The sequence below is a fragment of the Zalophus californianus genome, chromosome 15 (assembly GCF_009762305.2).
Source record: "Zalophus californianus isolate mZalCal1 chromosome 15, mZalCal1.pri.v2, whole genome shotgun sequence".
Taxonomy (NCBI): Eukaryota; Metazoa; Chordata; class Mammalia; order Carnivora; family Otariidae; genus Zalophus; species Zalophus californianus.
Window position 1 is genome coordinate 47,851,842 of NC_045609.1, and position 18,947 is coordinate 47,870,788.

Sequence of the window (18,947 nt, forward strand, 5' to 3'; positions counted from 1 at the left end):
GGGCGAAACTGCAGAAACAATGGAGTTCAGGAGCCCACGTGTCTAACTCAGTGAGACAAACATTCAGCAGCTCTTTCAGGTATGCTGCTCTCGTGTGAGTCCACGAGAGCTCACTCAAGAGCTCCAAAGACTTGGGAAAGAAAGAATTCACAGCAAACTGCCACTTCGTGTCAATAAAATAACCTGCAAACCCATGGTGAAGAAGGGCAATTATTAGCTCTTCAGCAAATGCTTATGGGCACTTTACACAGCTCACAGTCTGGATGGTCAGAGCTGAGGATTAAAAAAGCATAATACAACCTCTCTGTGCTACCCATGTGAGCACAAATAACCTCCTTTTTAATCATGTGACTAAAATTACACATTAGTGAAGAAATTCAAAATACAGTGCTTGTGCTTACATGATGACCAAAGATTCAGAGAACACAATTTAACAAAAAAGCAATAGGAAAAGCAACAAATTAGGAAATTCTCAAAATGGCAGGTTGTTCTTTTGTTCATTAAAAATATGTTGAAAAGCATGTTAAATGCATTTACCAATGAGGAGTTATTACATTACACTTTCCTGAAACTGTGGAAAGCCACTAATGGACCGAATCCGACTAGTTAACTGCTCTCTAAGCCCCCACTGTATGGTCCCACTCACACTAGCAGGCTTGTGGTGCACTGTCCGTGCCCAGTTGGTGTTTTGCTGGACAACAAACACGTCTCAAGGCCACTATGAACCGTTAGAATGATAAAGCCTACATTCATAATTGTTTTGAAAATACAGAGCTCTAAATTACATCAGTAACAGTAATGCATAAAAGAAACACAGGAACATATATCTGAGAAATACAGGGATCAAAGGAAAAACAAATATGTAAAATGGAGACGTTTAAAACCAAGCAAACCAACAGGTACTGAAGTATTGTAGTGTTACCTTTTTTTGAGTATAGGAGCCGGTTTCATGTAGAATTGCCACTCTGAACGGAGGCCACCATGTATGAAATTCCTTCACCCACTGATGCATCACTGTCGTTGGACAGACAATTATAGTCGGACCCAACCCCTTGAACCTGCACCCAAAACGTCCAAGAAAACACAACCATGAATGACAATATATGGATGATTAACCACCAAAAAACAAGAAAAATAAACAAACAGGAAGGTAATCATTTAAAAAAGAAAAGCCTAGCTTTGGAAATTTATCGATATTTTCTTTAAAGAAAAAGCTGTTGAGGTTAACACCCAGTAAGTGAAATCTAGAGTAAAGTAAAAGAAAATGAAACAAAAATTACTAACAAAAATACTTTCCTTTCCTCTTCTATTGCAGGTGAGGGAAGCCGTTATGTATCTCTTCAAACCTAAGAGAATCTTAGCAGTTTTCACCCACACGATTTCAGTCAACCTCCCAGCCATGGGAAGTAAGCAGGACAGAAATGCTGCCGTGCTCGGGGGCTCTGAAGGTTGGCATGCCCAAGGCATCGTGGTTACCAGCAGACGCAGCAATGCCTACAGTCAATCTCCTGACCGCCGCGGCCTGCTCGCTTCTGCATGGGGGGGTGAGGGGTGGGGGGGCATCACACTGACCACTTCCTGTGGAAAGCCCATAGCAAGAGTGCAGCTGTGCTGTCTTGTGGGAAGCAGCAGAGCACGACACAGCGAGAGGCTTAATAGCAGTCACCCACTGACCCAGCAGTCCCAAACAAACACTGACGTATGGGGATATCCACTGGAGCATTATCTACACTGTGGAAAAAGTGGGCACCGCCTAAATGTCCATAAAGACAAGGGATGAACAAACCATTCCATTTCTTTAATTCAGCACAAGCTAGTCGTTAGGAGCGCTGCCTGGGTCTGAACCCCCCAGCTCTGCACACATTAACTGTGTGCATGATCTTGGGCACATTACTTAACCTCTCTGAACTTCAGTTTCACATCTTAAAACGGGAGTAATAATAGTACTGATCACATAGGGTGAAATGAAGATTTAATTCAATTAATACCTGTAAAGTGTTCAGAACAGTGCCATATAGCAAATATTATAAGGGCTTATTAAATAAGATGGAATATCAGAGAACCATTAAAATCTCTTTTGAAGAATATTTAAAAACCTGGGAAAATGCTCATAGGAAGTCTTTTAAAAAACAAAACTATCTATGGAATCACTCCAACTCACTTTCACACAGAGCGCCAGTAGATTGGTGGTGGTGGCCACTATCTCAACATCTCTCTCTCCCGCTCTCCTTCCTAATGGAACCATGACTCTGTGCGAGTGTCCCCTCTTCCTTCCCACACTCGTACTTGATGGGGTTCTGACCACTGCCTGGCTTGGCAGAAAGATGGGAGAAGCAGGAACCCAGGTTCATCCACAGCTGTCAGCACGCAGTAGCCCCCCCGCCCCCCGACACACACACCCCCGGCACTGTTCACTCTCCCACTCGGGGCCTCGCTCAGGGTGAGGAAGGAAGGACTTCCATTCCAGGCTGGGGGAGAGTTTTCTCTCTGGTCTCTCCTACTGCATGTGAACAAGGAAGCGTAGCCCAGTGACTGCCGGGCAGTTGGGCTACAGTGCACGGAGATCTGATGGCTACCACGATAACTGACGTTCCGAGAAAACTGAAGTCCCCGGGTCCCCGTGATGCCCTTGCTAGGCTGCGGATCATGCTGTGTCTACTCCCCGCCTCCTCTGTAGGTTCCTAGGTGTATCACATATATTGTGAACGTCTGACTCAACGTAACGTTTTGCCTACTTGCAGCCACAATACCCTAATACGCTGCCACCGCAGGTAGCTGAACGCGCACCACCCTGCCCTCCTTCCCCGGTTACAGTGGAACCGGCGTCCGTCCTCTTGTGTGACCAATCCCTCTGCCTGCGCTCGGGGCCCATGCCCCGCTATGTCACGGCTCCCATTACTGTGCCCACTTCTTCCTCAGTCCTGCTGGGAGCTGGGCACCAGTTGGTACACGAGATGAAAATTAAGCAAAAGTCAGACTGACTACAGCAATTCAGCACTAGGCTCACGCTCAGCTTGTGCTACAGGAGGCAACTGGGAGCCAAGACTGACTGAGGACGCTAAGGCCACAGGGCCTACCTTTCACTCACTCCGGGGCAGAATCACTGCCACTCTCCCCCTGCCCCACCTTTCTCTAAAAGCCCAACAAGGATGTTGAATACCTGAAGCTAGGTGCACACTGCACATACTCTCCCCAGGTTACTTCATCAATTCCCACAGCTGCAATTACTCCCTCTACACAGATGACACCAAATCTAGGTCCCCAGCCCAGACCTCTTTCCTGAACTCCAAAGTACCATACACTTGGATGTCCAACCACTGGCTCTCCACTTACATGTCCCCATGACATCACACATCATCCTCCCCCACCTCGCCCTCTTCCCATGTTTCCAAACCCAATGGAAAGAACGGTCACCCACTATCGAGGTGCCCAAATTCAAAGTCCATGCTTCATCACTGATCTGTCCCTCTTGTTCTCTACCTACTCAACCTACACTGAGTTATGTCACGTCTACCTCCAAGAAAGGCACCCTGGCTCTCCATCGATGCTGTTGATACTCCAGGTCTGGCCACTATCACCTCTTACCTAGGTTACTGCACTTTTTAGCACAGACATTTCTAAAAAGCAAAATCTGAGTGTCTCATCCCTTCGCTTGAAAGGCTTTAATGTTTGCCCACTGCTCTTGAATAATCTACCCACCTTAAGCTGGTCTATGAGACCACAAGGACTGACCTCTGCTCACCCCTTCAGCCTCACCTCTCTCACTGCCCCCACCCCAACATCTGCCTCTGTGGTTCAGCACTCCTACTGCCAGCACTGTCCTCAGCTCCTACGAAGTACAGATTCCTCTGATCTCTTGAAATTCCCCGTGTCCTTCGGAGCCCTCACCCTAGCCGCCCTCTACTTGTGCCTTAGCCCCGATGTTCTTTTACAGTCTTCCTTTTTCTCTCTGGATGAGTTAAGCATCCTTCCTTGGTATATCCACACTAGTTAGGACCCCATACTAACCCTACCATAACATGCATCACTCGTATTGTAACTGTGCATTAGAGCCTTCCTAAGTCCCTTGAGGATAGAAATGGCCTCTTCTTCAAATGCTGAGACCACAGGACGTAATTAATGAATATTGGTTTTATTAAATGAAAACATTTTCTTAAAGGTTGTTAGAAAATATACTGAAATGTTAAAAGAGATTATTTGTGAGTTAGGGAATCATGGGTAATTTTTATTTTTTTTGCCACAGCTCAGTAAATAATTTCTGAGCTTAAAAAAATTTTTTGTAAGTCACTCAGAGTAAATCACACAGTGCTTGAAATATTAAAAATAATCTTCCACACAACTCAAAAATACCTGTAGTTCTAATACAGAAACAAGCCATAACTGAAATGAGGCTCACCCTTACATTCCAATGTGACAAAATGCCTCCATCCACTTCTAAATCCTCTCACCCCTCAGCTACAGCCGCTGCCCCTGCCCCTCTGCTCCATATTAAGGGCTCAAGAAGTAGAGGCTACCACAGACTTTCCATCTCCCAAAGAATTCCCAAGCCAGGCTCTGCTCCTCACTAAGGGCAGGTCCCCTGCAGGCGTCCCCTCAAGCTCCCTGGGGATGGCATGACTCTGCTCTGGCCCCTCCCATGACAATATTTCTTTCTAAAAGGATTAAATGCACCAGCTTCTTTATATCCTCCATAGGGAACAAGAGTTATTATCAATATGCACTTTGCAGGGATTAGGAAACAACCAATCAAAACCTGTTTAAAATATTTACAAACAAAGTCACTTTCAAATAAGCATAAATATATACACATGCTTTATTCAGCTATATAGCATTTTTTCTTTTTATCACACACTTAATGCGAACAGCTACACTGATGACTCACGCTGTGTCATTTAGGGCCAATACTTTATTCTAGTTGAACACATATCTGGCATTATGATGCCCTTTCATTTCTGCCATTCTCCCGCTATTAGAAGACTATGGAGGTTTTCACGCTGAGTGGAAATCTAGGAGCAGACCTAGATTGTTCCTGAACCACAGGAGGGGCAATCAAATCCATTAACAGTCACATCAACTGAACCACCCTTTTCCAACCCTCAAAACCAGTGAGATGAGCATAAGAAACGGCTAAATGTACTAGAGTGATTAGCCTCAATTACCAAACTGGCTAAAATTCCTTTCATCTTTGATTAGCATTGATTATCTAATGAGTTTAGGACAAGCCAATAGCTCCAATGGTCAAATACTTCAACCTACAAGACAGAAATCCAGCTATCCACAGGCTAGTAGAACTTATTACGAGGAATTACAAAGTAAAATATTTACCTCTGAAAGTTCATTAACTTGTTCAGGCCATGTTGTTTGTAACCAGGAATTAGTAAATGATATCAAAGGCTTTAAAGTGTTAACTGAAGTTTGAAAGGTAAACAGTTTATTTCCTCATCATGAAATTCAGGGGACCGACTGCAGTACGAGCGGCAGAGAAGGGGAGCAGAAGGGAGGAGAAGGCAGTATACACATGATGAGCTGGGAGCACAAAACCAGTACAGACTTTTATAACCGCGGGCAATAAGCTTCTCCCCATTTTAAAAACAAACACACATGCAAAACACATTAAAAAACAAAACCAAAAAAACTCCTTTACCATGAAGTTTCTTCTTGGTATCCCAGAGATTTACACTGTTTCAATAATCATAGACCATGAAATTGTAACATGGAGACCATCTCAAGTCTGGGCCCCCAAAGCTACAGCTCACAGGGGTTCCAAGAACATGTAAATAGCCAAAATGAGCCACGTCAGCTCACTGAGACCTTCATATGACCATTCGTCTATTTTTCTTTAGGACATAAACGCAGAGAAGAAGTCCAAGTTCATCTAGTTGCAAGAGGTGGACAGGTTATAAAATTGTGAGAAAAATATACAATTTGCTCTGGCACATGGAAGTGGAGGGGACCAAGCTCCCCAGCACACCTCTATTCATAAAGAGCCTGGTTGGCTGATAACATAACTGCATTCTGGGAAGCCACTTCTACCAATACTATTTTAATAAAGACAATCTGGGCTATCGTCCAACATGCCACACTATTTCATTATGGAAAAGAGGATATGAGCATTGATAGTTAATTGATTACAGCTGCTGCTCATTATTAGCCCTGCCTTCACTCCTAGTAGGATTGCCACCACTCTGGAGAGCATGTTTTAATTTTTAGATCAAAACTACACTGCAGGGATGACTTGAGTTTTCGTAGGCCCAGAGTGTTAGACTCCACACAAGTTTCATGATAATAGGAAGGGAAGGAAAGATAAGAGATGGGAAATAAGAAAATCCCAGAAATCATTTAAGGAAAGAAAGACAGTCCTAGAAACAATCTGGGGCAGCCTGGGGCATTCCAGTTATCCAAAAAGAAACAAACAAACAAACAAAACCACCCAGGTAGAGATGCAGAGCCAAGTCAATCAAAGAGCTTATTTAAAACAGAGAAAGCACTTTTTCAAATGCTAAACTAATGACACTCATAGATAGGAAAACACTAAATGCTCATTTTCAACTCTTTTTCCCTTGGGCTGGAATGTCTTCACGGTTCCAAATAAAATATGCAATAGAATTCTAGTATTTGAAGGAAAACCTCTGCTTCAATACAACTTCCATGTAATAACAACAAAACATTTAGTATTTTAAAATCTCTAAATGTTTTTTCCCTTTCCTACATCATATAAAATATTCCTAAAATATTCTAGAACTTCAAATACTCCTCATGAAAAGTATGATCTGTTAAATTAATGGAAAAGGAATAAAAACAAAGCACTATTTTTAAGATTAAAAAAAAAGTTTACTCAATAGTTTATGGTTTGCATTTGGCTCCATACTAAACGTTTCTCTGGGACTAAACCCGAGTGCAGGACAGTCACTTTCTGCAGTTGTTAGCTTCAGGCACATTGGCACTATGTTAAAGGTGTCTCCAAACCATATTCAGTGAGTGTCTGAGGTTGCCACAACATAACCATCTGGTAAATATCTTGCTGTTACTCATTAGATAAACCTACTTGAATCCAAGGAGCTCTCAGATTTTCTGGGTTCAAGATTAAATATCCTACATAATTCACCTCGTATTATTTTTACCAACACTGATTCACATAAAGCCAATTTACAGCTTCAATATGTAAATAAATGCTCACTGTATTTCAAGATAAAATATTTCAGTCCCAACATACTGAACTAACACAGTTTAAATGTTGATTCTTTCCAAATACCACAGTTTTAATAGTTCATTTAAATTCCTAAAGAGAATAAAGACCACAATCTGAACATAATTTTCCATCATTTTAGGCAATCATTTAGGCTTTGGCTTTAGAGTTGATATAAAATTCTTGAAGACTGGGAGAGGGAGAAGAAAGCATAGTGAGCAGACAGTGTCATGTAAAAAAAAAAAACCAAACAAACAAAAACACTACCACTATCCGTAAATGCTATCACACATACTGATTATAAAAGAAATTCGGGAGAATGGCTTCTCCAAAGCTCCAACTTTCCCCATGAACAGACTTTGTACTTACTGTAATGCTCACCTGGTCTCCTGCCAGAACAAAGATTTTAATGTAAAATTTAATAAATGGAACTAAAGGTATTATGCCCAATTTAAAATTCCATATTGTGTAAACTATCGATATTAACATAATTGAGTTTGTAAACAATCCATTTGTAGAAGCTAACCTTAGACACTGTATTGACCCAAAATATCTAGTGGGGCTCATCTGCAAAATGAAGCATCAATGCCTGGAATTCATTAAAAGCGTTACATGTTTAATTTCTCCTGCCCTACAGCTCCATTGTCTCGTAAAAATTTTCCTTTGATGTCCCCCACTAAAAGAATTAAAGGAATATTGTAATTGAAATGTCATCAATAATTCACAAGACCCTCCTCCACAGCAATACAGCTGATGAAATATTAATTGAGCTCCACAGACTGACAGTCTGCAGAGGAGCACTTGCCTGTAATTTGAACCACGAGTCCTGATCTTGCTGTAGCTCAGACCTGCCAAGAAGGCAATTATCTGGATGGTCTTGCCCAATCCCATTTCATCTCCCAGAATTCCTCCTGCCTGCTGGCAGTGCAATTCCCACAGCCACCTAACACCTGTCTGCTGGTACCTACAACAACAAACACCAACAAGAAAGAGAAAATGGCAAATGGTGGATGATACAGATCATAACAGAAAGTATTCATGAATTAATCATTTGGCTAGGTTCTAGTACCAGTCAGAGAAACATGCCGGATGTGTGTTTTACATGAGTATTATATTTATAAGGTCATACATTTTTGATTACCTAGGCATAAAATCACAAATTTTTCTTTATAGAACATGTTAACACATTTCTAATTAAACTGATAGATGACCCGGGTAATCAGGGACTATTTCATTTCTTTTTCAACATTAGAAATAGCTTGGTAAACAAGCATAAATTTATTATATTTTATTCAATATCTTTCCCAAAAAAAACTCAAATACTTTGTTATATAAAGTTCCAACAATTTTTCTATGAAAAAAGAGGCATTAACATTTACTTTTTCTATCTCAACAGCATCAAAAAGCAAGAGACAGAACACCACAATTTACATCATACACTGTTGAAAAGTCACTTGACCAATTATATTATCTTTTATAGGAAAAGTTTAATTGAATTTTAAGGCCATAAACAAGTCTGAATAAAAGGGCTGCTCACAAAATTAGTACATGACAGATGATTCTCTCGTATTATTAGCAGATGCAAAAAAGAACAGTTTAAAGACACAACAGTACAAAAAATTTTTTTAATTTTTTAAAGCAGAACTTGATTCAGGGGCTTTATCATAAATATAGAGATCAGAGCTATTAAAATTTTAAATAAGGAGTACAAGACAAAGAAAAATAGTATGTTCCTCTCTAAAAACAAAGTTGGTATTTTCCTTTCTCCATCAATGGCATATTCAATCTATAATCTAAAAAAATGAAGCTAAAAAAAGGATTAATGCAAGAAGAATTTTTGAGATTTAAGGAAGAACAACATCATAGAATGGTATGAAAATTATATGCCAAGTTTAAAAACCAATCTAAGGCAAAAAGTTTTTAAAAGACCATGAAATCTAGGGGCACCTGGGTGGCTCAGTTGTTAAGCGTCTGCCTTCAGCTCAGGTCATGATCCCAGGGTCCTGGGATGGAGTCCCGCATCAGGCTCCCTGCTCAGCGGGAAGCCTGCTTCTCCCTCTCCCACTCCCCCCTGCTTGTGTTCCCTCTGTCTCTCTCTCTGTGTCAAATAAATAAAATCTTTAAAAAAAAAAAAAAAAAGACCATGAAATCTAAAGATTTTTTTTTTCCCCAAAGAAAATACCAAGGCTGATGAGCTTCCCATCTTAAACACAGGTGGTTTTGTTGTTGGTTTACTGGCCCAATATTTACTCCAGTATATGTGGTATGTCTACCTAAAATCTCACTGTGAACTCTAGTCCTTGTTGAACTAGTTTTATTTCATCTCTTAATCACTACTAGGGGAAGTAGCTTCCCCTAGAATCAATTCCAAAAATTTACCTCTAGCTATTGCTATTACTATCTATCATATAAGGAAAACTTTGAATGAGAATGTTGCTTATTAAGTTTGCTATTATACACACTAAATATGCACCCTGAAGAAGAGGATTAAAAATCAAAACACGGTGAAGTCTTATGTGGATAAAAGATCATTAAATTGAGGAAGAAGGACAAGTTCTATTAATACATGGTACATAATCAGAGAATAATGGCTAACCAACTCCTTAAGAAGCCAACTGCTGGGGAGGCAGAGGGCCACGTGGTTTGGATATAGCCTCACAACCACCCTACATAAAGATGAGCAACCCATTTTATATTAGGATATGAAAGCACATACAGGTTAAGTAACGTGCCAAAGGTCATACTGCTAGGAAAAAAATGAGCAAGACTGAACTGAAATCCAGAACCTCTCCTTCCAAAGTGACTCTACTTTAGAGATAATCTTGACCAGCAGTTCTTGATGGGGAGTTATTTTGCTCCCCAGGGGACACTGGGCTATCCCTGGAGTCATTTTTGGTCGTTCAAACTGGTAAAGTACAATTATTATCTAGTAGGTAGAGTCTAGAGATGCTGTTCAACATCCTACAATGCACAGAACAGTCCTTACAACAAAAGAATTATTCTGTCCAAAATGTCAGTTGTGCTGAGGATGAGAAACCCTGATCTAGACTAAAAGCTGACTGTGAACCATTACACTGGACCAATCTCAGCTGTGGATAAAGATGTGGCGCAAAAAACTGATGTATGATCAGAAGCACTAAATACTAGTTAATCAACCTCCTTTTACTGAGGTGGAGAACAAGTATGGGAGCAACTCCTCCAGGCAGAGTAAGGACCAAAATCTCCCAGTGATCATTCTAGTGTTCCACCACTACACCACAGCGCCTCCCCCTAACACAGGTCCAACACCTCTTTTTGTTTGGGGCCAATCAACTTAAGGCAGGGAAAATCCTTAGAGGAGACCTTGAGAAACCATGAAAGGAAAAGTGGCAACCTGCATGGTATCCCAAAGGGAGTTTAGGAGGGCATTAAGACGACTGCATCCTATGTGACCCAGGAGAGGCAATAATAGTGTGATGAGTGTCTCCTCATCAACAAATGTAATCTCCAAGAGCATATGATTGTGTGTTTATAAAATGATTAACACTAAAGAAATGGTTTAAGGAAAAATATCTACTAGGTGGCCCTATAAGTCACATCACTACATGTAAATCCCCAACAACTGGGACATCGTACAAAGATGGCAAAGAGTGGCTCTTTCTTTCTACAAACGCCCTCAGATTGCATCAGCACACTGGCTGGCGGGTGTGTGTGGCTGGATGAGGAGGAATTAGGGGACCTGGGTTCTGGTTTCAGCAGTGCCACTAACTAAGTTAGGTTTTGTTGCTTTGATATCCTAATAAACACTATAAACAATGACATACTTCAAATGAAAGCAGAATAGTTTTCAGAACCTTTGAAAAGCATATAAAAAACTATTCCTTGCAAAGATTTTTTACAAACTATTGTACAATAATAAAAAAATTGACCATACTCTGCTTCCCCCATGAGACTGAAGTATCACAAAATAACCACAAATAATTGGTATATCTTGGCATTGTCACACTAACCCAAGATTGCATTTGCTAGTGTGGCTAAAAGTAAGGTCAAAAGATTGAAGTTTGTCATTTGATTGCCAAATTATACAGATGAATGCATTTGCTGGGCAACCTTTCAAAATAGAATTTTAAAAGTTAAACATGATCTTGCAGAAAATAGCACTTAAATGGATAATTGTACCTCTGACTCCCTTGCGTACAACTATACCCTGTTAATTTAATTCCACAGAGTGCAGTAAATACAGCAAAAATATATCTATGGCTTAAAATTAAAATGGCCTGGCTAAAATTTAATCATAAAAGAAAAATGGAAACTTATCAATCCTATTAATTTTTTTCATACAGAAGAAAAGGAACAGAAGTTTAATAACACGAAATATTTAAAAACCTGTTTTTGAGAAATGAAACACAAGATACTTTCCAGAAACATGTAATTAAGACTAATTAAAACAAATATGACATGTATTTACATTAACTACTATAGGGTTAATAGTCAATACACTGAAGCCTATATACTCTTAGTAAGCAAAGTTTGGTTCTAGTAACTGAAATTTCTTTAGCAGAAAATTTCACACTTATATAACAATGCACATTCAACTCGACTCGAGGATATATACCAACTTACTACACATGCAGAAGTATCCTTCTTCATTAAATCAATTTAATTTATAATTTGGGTATTCCTTTTGCTAGTACAAACTGATACTATTTGGACTGTTCCTTAATATGCAATCACTTTAGAGAAGATAAAAAGAGTTGTCAATAAATGTTGTTTACATACCCTTCCATAGTTAATTTTCATTTAGGAGAAGCAATAAACAAAGTAGCCACCTCTCTGGGCTAAGAATGATTTGTCTGCAAAAATTACTAGAGCGATTCAGATTTGAATTTCTACATACGTTGGCTTCTGCCCAGTTATGGCAACCCAACCAAGATACTTCGCATTTTTAGGATTTCAGCTTTCCTATATATTTAGTGGTATAAAATAACTACTCCCAACTCCTTTTGCCCACCCTCCCCTCATTGAGGTAAAAATTAAAACTATAATATAAGCCCCTTGGGAGGAAATATAAAAAGCATGTTATTTTTAAACAGACATCCTGCACAAGTTTAAGGCATGGCAGACAACCGAATCTATGAAGGAGATTAAGCATAATCATCTCAAAGAAAGAAGTTTACATCCCACACCCAACTACCAAGTGATGCTACTAAACAGAAAGTAGCTATTTAATGGTTTAACTTCCTATATGCATCGAAGAAGCCTTCCTAAAGTATCTTGTTAAGTAAATCCCAGGAGTGATGAGATTGAAAATGTGCCTCAGTATTTACATTCATCTCGGGAGACTGGCCCAGGCCATGTAGGCTATAGGCATCTATCACACAGCTTCCGGTTATCTGGAACACTCAGCCACTTCACATATGAAACGTAGTCAGTTTCAAATAGCAACTTAATGCTGAAGGTGTTTGCCTAGATCTTCTCTTTTGACATTAGAACATCTACATAAAATATTTAGATGCACATTTGGTCAGCTCAAAAGTATTATACCCTTAGGTACAATATAAAACAAACTACTCACAGCAGTTTTTATTTCTACACAGAAGTAAAAAAAAAACAAAAACAAAAAACACCTCAATATTGATTTTAATACACAACTCTTCTCACTCAATTCATCTGACTTAAGAAATTAGAGGTTTGGTCCCTTAGAATTACTAAGAACAAAAAAATAATTCAACGTAGATGGCTTTTAAATGTGTTGCTTTCAGCCAGCTGAGACAGGTCCACATAGATTCACCAGCTTACAAACGTGCCCCATGAGCACTTTAGTCAATTTATTATCATCTACTTTTAATGAGCAGCACGTGGCTAAAATTTCATTTGACAGTATCTATATTTGCAATAAACTACTGCAAGTACCTTAAGGGCCCACAGGTAACTACTGAGTCATATCTAAAATATTAATTTGTACACAATGGATTGACGACAGATATAAAGAAAAGAACACATGGCACATACTTAAAAAGCTTTTTGAACAGAAAACCCGGCATTTTAAAATCATCGAACTCCGCATCGCTCTCCTCAGAATCGTCTTCGAGCTTCAGACACTTCTCTTTGTCCCGAAGCCTCAGCTTATTCCATCTCCTACCATGAAAAAAAAGTCATATTTCCATTATTTTGGTGACAAGACAGATTAAAATATAGTTCTACATAATGCACAGGAAAACGACGGAAATCAGAATGGTCTTTTAAGCTTTCTGCTACCGTCATTACCCAAAACTCTGATATTCAAAGAAAAAAAATTCTCTTTTCCTTCCTTTTCAATTCAATTCTTTTTTGAATTATTACAGCTGCTTTAGAAATATTTCTGTAAGGTCCCATTTCATTATCAAAACTACTTGTGCCTCTTCTGGCATACCCTAAGGGGAAATTTCTCTGCTACTTCCTAAGATATATGAACTTAATTTTAGAAAAGATTCAGTGAAAATTTCAATATAACTAAGTATCTCCAAAACGGCAATGTAACAAAAAATTGATTTTATTTATAATTACTATTTCTGTGCTGAAGATGTGATAGTCATAGCATACAACAGCATAGTATTTTGAACATAAAGCAAATTTTGGGTCAAAATTTATGCTATATATATATATGCTATATATCAGATTAACATATTGTTTACTTAATGGGGGCATCAACAATATCAAAGGACTGATAAGTAAACAACTTAGAAAAAATGTGTTCACTAAATAAAATCTAAGTTATAAATTTGGTAATATGATGCTTTTCAGATATAAACTGAGTGTTTATATCTCAGAGGAGTGATGCCATGTATGTATACCAGAAGAAATGTCTAAAAATCTGAAAGTCTTAATAACACACTAAGGTTGTTGGGAAGGTGTAGTATTTAACCAGACTAATTCTGCATCCAAATAACTCTATAATGGACACCGGTGTCATGAGTTAATACGTGTGTGTGTGTGTGTGTGTGTGTGTGTGTGTGTACACACACACATACAACTCAATAGCTTCACATTCTATTTACTTCCAAAATAAAAGGATGACCTTTCTCGGTATGCATATTCACAATGTGAATTTCACCAAATGGTGGGAATGGAATAAAGCAATACAGATAAATGCCTTCAAAGTCAAAAGCTCACAGGAAGCGAATGAGAACAGCAACATGTATAAGATGACATTTAACCGCCACTGATTACATAAGAATACTAAGAGAATGTGTGGGGGAAGGTAAATGAGAAAATGGAAGGATAGTATCATACACGCTGCCTGGTTAGACCAATGGTGTTTTCCAGTATCAATTACCACACCAGCACAGGAGGCCAAACACAAGAGCAACAGGCAACCTCACCAAGGCAGCTGCTGGAGGACCCTAAAGCACATCCTCTGATAAAGTCTTGCCTTGTTGAGAATGTCAACTCTTTGAAGTAATAAAAGGAAGGGATACCTGAGGTTTAACTGTGATCAGTAAGGAAGAAGTAGCTGGCGATATGAAGCTGCTTCTCAGGGTATAAAAGTACCTATAAATAAGCACTGTTGGTGATTTCCAGAGAACAGCAAATGTAAGAGGCAGTACATAGCCAAGCCTAAAAAAATAGCTGTCATAAAACCATGAGGTAGTCTTTTTATATAAAATGTTTAATGACCTTCTTGTGCTTAACTTCTAGAGGGAATCTCTTCCTCTTTTTTATTTTTCTTCCTTAAAAATTATCTCTGTGCAACTGATGAAATGAAGTACCTCTCGGTGGCTGTAATCGTCTTTGCTAGTCTTCTGAGTTTCATATTATCTACAAATTTGGTTCAGTGCAATGGTATACAGCAGTGGTTCTCAACCGGGGGCAATCTGGCCATCCTCCCCGCCCCCCAGGGTAATTTGACAATGTCTAGAGACATATTTGGTTGTTACAACCACTTTGGGGAGGGAGATACACTACTAGCACCTAGCAGGTGGAGGCCAGTGATGCTTCTAAACATCCTACAATGTACAAGCCAGTCCTCCACAACAAAATGTTATCTGGTCTTAAATGTCAACAGTGCCAAGGCTGAAAGACCCTGGTATATAGGTAGACCCACTACTGAAACTCAGAAACCAAAATGATGTACATACATTTTCCTGGTGTATATATCTGGATTCTTGCTACCTACTATCTGAAATTTAGTAAGCAAGCAATTTCGCATGAGATATTCCTTAGTATCCAAATTCCTTACTGTCAGAACTCAAAACCAAACATCTGCAAAACAAAAGATACTTGTATTTAGCAAATTTATGAATAATACAAAACTCAGAAGAATCACAAAAACTACCATATCCACTTAAAAATACTCCATTTTGCAATTACGCAAAAATAATTTTACAGGAAGAAAAAGAAAAACACCAGAAGATACTGGTTTTAGAAGTTTGGCATAAAGTCATTAAATATTTTACATAAAGAGCATCACATATTAAACTGCATTGATAGATGATAGCTATTTCCTCAGACTCGGCCAGTAAGTCTTTGTGGCTGTTCAATTTCCCACTGCATCACTCTGAGTCAACAGGGCTTCAGCTTCCTCTTTCTCCTCCCTCCTAAAATGTACAGGCATCATGTCACCACAGAACACAGCATCTAGGAAACCACATAAGCCACTGCAGAAATGATTGCATTCCAGTGCCTTCCGCTTCATCAAGATGAAAAGAGCCAAACGTTTATTCAGTTTGGCTAAAGGATGACTAAAGGTGGTAAGGGAAAAATCATTATTGCCTACAAGCGTTTGTATCACGTGAAGACAAATCGCCCCAGTAGAATCATATACACATATTAAAGACAGAAAATACCAGGGTTATAAAACCACATGCATATGCGGCTCAGGCTAAGACGTCCTTCTGTTATAGAAAGCAGTAATTCCTCAGGTGGCTTGTAACCAAAACAGACCTCTGACCAGCTACCCAATGCCCCCGAGGCAGTGCCACCCCAAGTCCTGACGGGTGAGAAGGACACCAGGGCAGACAAGGGAGGGGGAGGGGCGCCAGAGTCACCTGAACTGAGAGAAACAGATGCCTTTCCCATCCTAGAGGCCACCAAGGGTCTTGAAGTTGCTTTCTTTTGTGTGTTTGACCTGCTTGTCCTGCAGCCTGGCAGGCTGGGCAATCTGTCTGGCCAGGAGGTGTAAAGGGACCTCTGTACTATGAATAACCTGGGACTGACACATGGAATAAGCACAGGCCAAAACAGGAAAAGTCTGCACCCAGACGGTCTAGAATCAAATCCTGACTGCTTTTTATCGGTTCTTTAACCCTCAGCAAGTCACTTAGCTTCTGTGGCACCTACCTTTCCTCAAGTGTGAGGAGGGGAGAACAATGGCATGAACTTCCCTAGATGGAGGAAGGACTAAATGAGGTGTCACATGTAAAGCACTTTGCATGAGCCTAGAGCATGAGTACTCAACAAATAAATACACCGTTCTACATAATCATGTCTGCTTACTGAAATCCTCAAACTCAGACATGATCCTCAGACACTGGTACTGTCACTCTGTTCACGTACAGAGAAGTGGAGGCAACATATAGCACAATACAATCCGCCTGCAATAATGCAATGCACCACAATGGCTTAAGAGAACCACCTAAACACATACATTTGGACAAAAACCATCTTTGTGAATCAAATGGATGCTCAAAAAATTATTATGAATAATGTGACCACTGATCACCATGAGTAAACACACCTACCCATCAGAAGGTACCTGCTGGAATACCTCAATTTTAAAATTCTGTAACAGATGTGTAAACACGGAGCTGTTTGAAGTATGGCTGCTTTTTATGTGACAGTAACAAAAAAACAGATACAGAATGACTTAAAATTGGTTGGGGGTAGGTCAAGATTAAGATCTGGACCCCGGTGATTTAAAATTACAAAAATCAGACATGGTCCCAAAATGTCTGAACTCTGTTATTTCAATAAATAAGCTAGATAACGGATTTTAAAAGTTGAAGGGGGCGGTAAATAGTCCAATACTTACATTTTTGGAAAAGAAAGAACTTTTTCATATTTTCTATGCTCTCATTTAAAAACCTCCGCACAAGTCATAGTCACAGCTGCAGCCACATAAAAGCAAGTGGGCCCGGTGTTCCCTGGCAGTGTTTCTAGCTCCTCACACGCCTGCCACCGGCAGCCTGCTAGCGACTCCACCAGCAGCCACTTAGAAAAGAACCCAGCAATAAACATAAACTGACAATTCCAATCAGATGCAGGCAGAGAAACTGCTCCCTGGCTTTGCTACGTTCATGCAAGAACGAGAACCTGACCCAGGCTGTGGGGCCTGCGGCTGAGACTACAAGGGTCTGTCAGAAGCACTCGGACCCAGGGCTGGGCTGCTGGCAACAACGCGTGGCGTAACCAGTTGAACTATACCAGGAACAACACTTCCTCCAAGTGCTGGGGCACCTTGTCATTGGAACCCTAAGAATACACCTGAGAGCTAGCTGCCACCATTTAAACTTAATTCTTTTTCAAAGGAGAATTTCCAGAATGCCAAGGATGTTCAAAATATTTAAGTGGGAAAACACAGTTAGCTATCCTTATGCCACTACCTGGTGGTTTCCTCCTTCCTGTGCCATGTGCATTCCTGTACTGTCCCCAACCTCCCTCCCACAAACACACACATCCACACCCTCCATGGACTCTTCAGAGTCTGCTCAAGCAGTGGCCTCCAGAGAAGGCAGCCTTCTCTGACCAGCCAGAGTTAGGTGTCCTGTCCTCTAGGTATCTTCCCAAGCCCACAGCACTGTGGGCACACCTGGAGTTTCTACTAGAGCACTCACCAAGTGTTCAGCATCATTTGAAAACCACATCTATCTGCCCCATTGGACCAGAAGCCACCTGAGGCCAGCGACTGTTTTTAGTCATTTTCATACCTCTAGAGACCAGTACAATGGCCCACCTCAACAGAGATACTCAGTAAATGATGCATGAATGAATGAGGTTCAGAATTGGGCTAGGGATAAGGAAGACACCAGGGACAGAAGCGTGGCTTGAGAATGGTCAAAGTAGGTCATTTAAAAATGGGTTCAAGAATAGTCCTGTTCTAGCTCATTTACAGCCTACCTCCTGCTGCATTCCTCCTCTTTCCACATGTATGATGTTAAGGTACTACTCCAAGATTGATCCACTGGACAAACATGGTTAAGGTACACAACAAAGGATGAGGCATGGCAAGGACAAAATCAGAGAAATTCTTAATTTTATAAGAAGGGAAAAAAAAGACAGGAGAGGAAGCTCATTACATTGAGTAATAAAAATTTTGTAAGTTATTTTCAAGTCCTGAGTTCGGTTTTTTGGGTTTTCCAGCAGATTTACTTTGCAACAAAACTGGTTTCTGTATGCCAGTCCTCAGGAAGAATCAGAAGCCCTGGGTTTTGGTCCAAGCTTCCCTAGGACCAGGTGGAAAAGGGTGGGCAAAAGATTCAACCTTTTTTAATGAAAGAATTCATCTTCTGACAGAGGGGGAAAAAAGTTTAGCCCTAAACTACACTGACATCACTAGAAAGGAAATAACGTTTTTGATGGTCCCACCTTCGTCTTTTTCTTTAATCCACCCATGTAACAGTCACAGCTGCAACCAAATAAAATGAAGTACGTTAGTCACTTGGGGAGATTTTCTAACTCCAACAGTTCCTCAGACTTCAGTGGCAGCCACTAGAGGAAAATCCAGTAAAAACCAGATCTCAGATTCCCACTGAAAAGTGAAAACCAGATGTGGGCAGAGAGCTACATTTCAGGTCTATAACTGGCA

At 40.1% G+C, this 18,947-nt stretch overlaps 1 protein-coding gene across 6 annotated transcripts in view; it reads right to left on the minus strand.

Annotated features, from left to right (window-relative positions):
* The window catches only part of ERCC6 (ERCC excision repair 6, chromatin remodeling factor), a 77,481-nt gene that overhangs the window by 36,695 nt on the left and 21,839 nt on the right, over window positions 1-18,947 (minus strand). For all 6 annotated transcript variants that reach the window (XM_027595928.1, XM_027595930.1, XM_027595932.1 and 3 more), the window contains 3 exons: window positions 13,178-13,303; window positions 7,992-8,150; window positions 923-1,058 (listed from right to left, as the gene is read on the minus strand). In XM_027595928.1, the coding sequence (XP_027451729.1) occupies window positions 923-1,058; window positions 7,992-8,150; window positions 13,178-13,303 (421 nt within the window). The remainder of the gene's footprint in view (window positions 1-922; window positions 1,059-7,991; window positions 8,151-13,177; window positions 13,304-18,947) is intronic.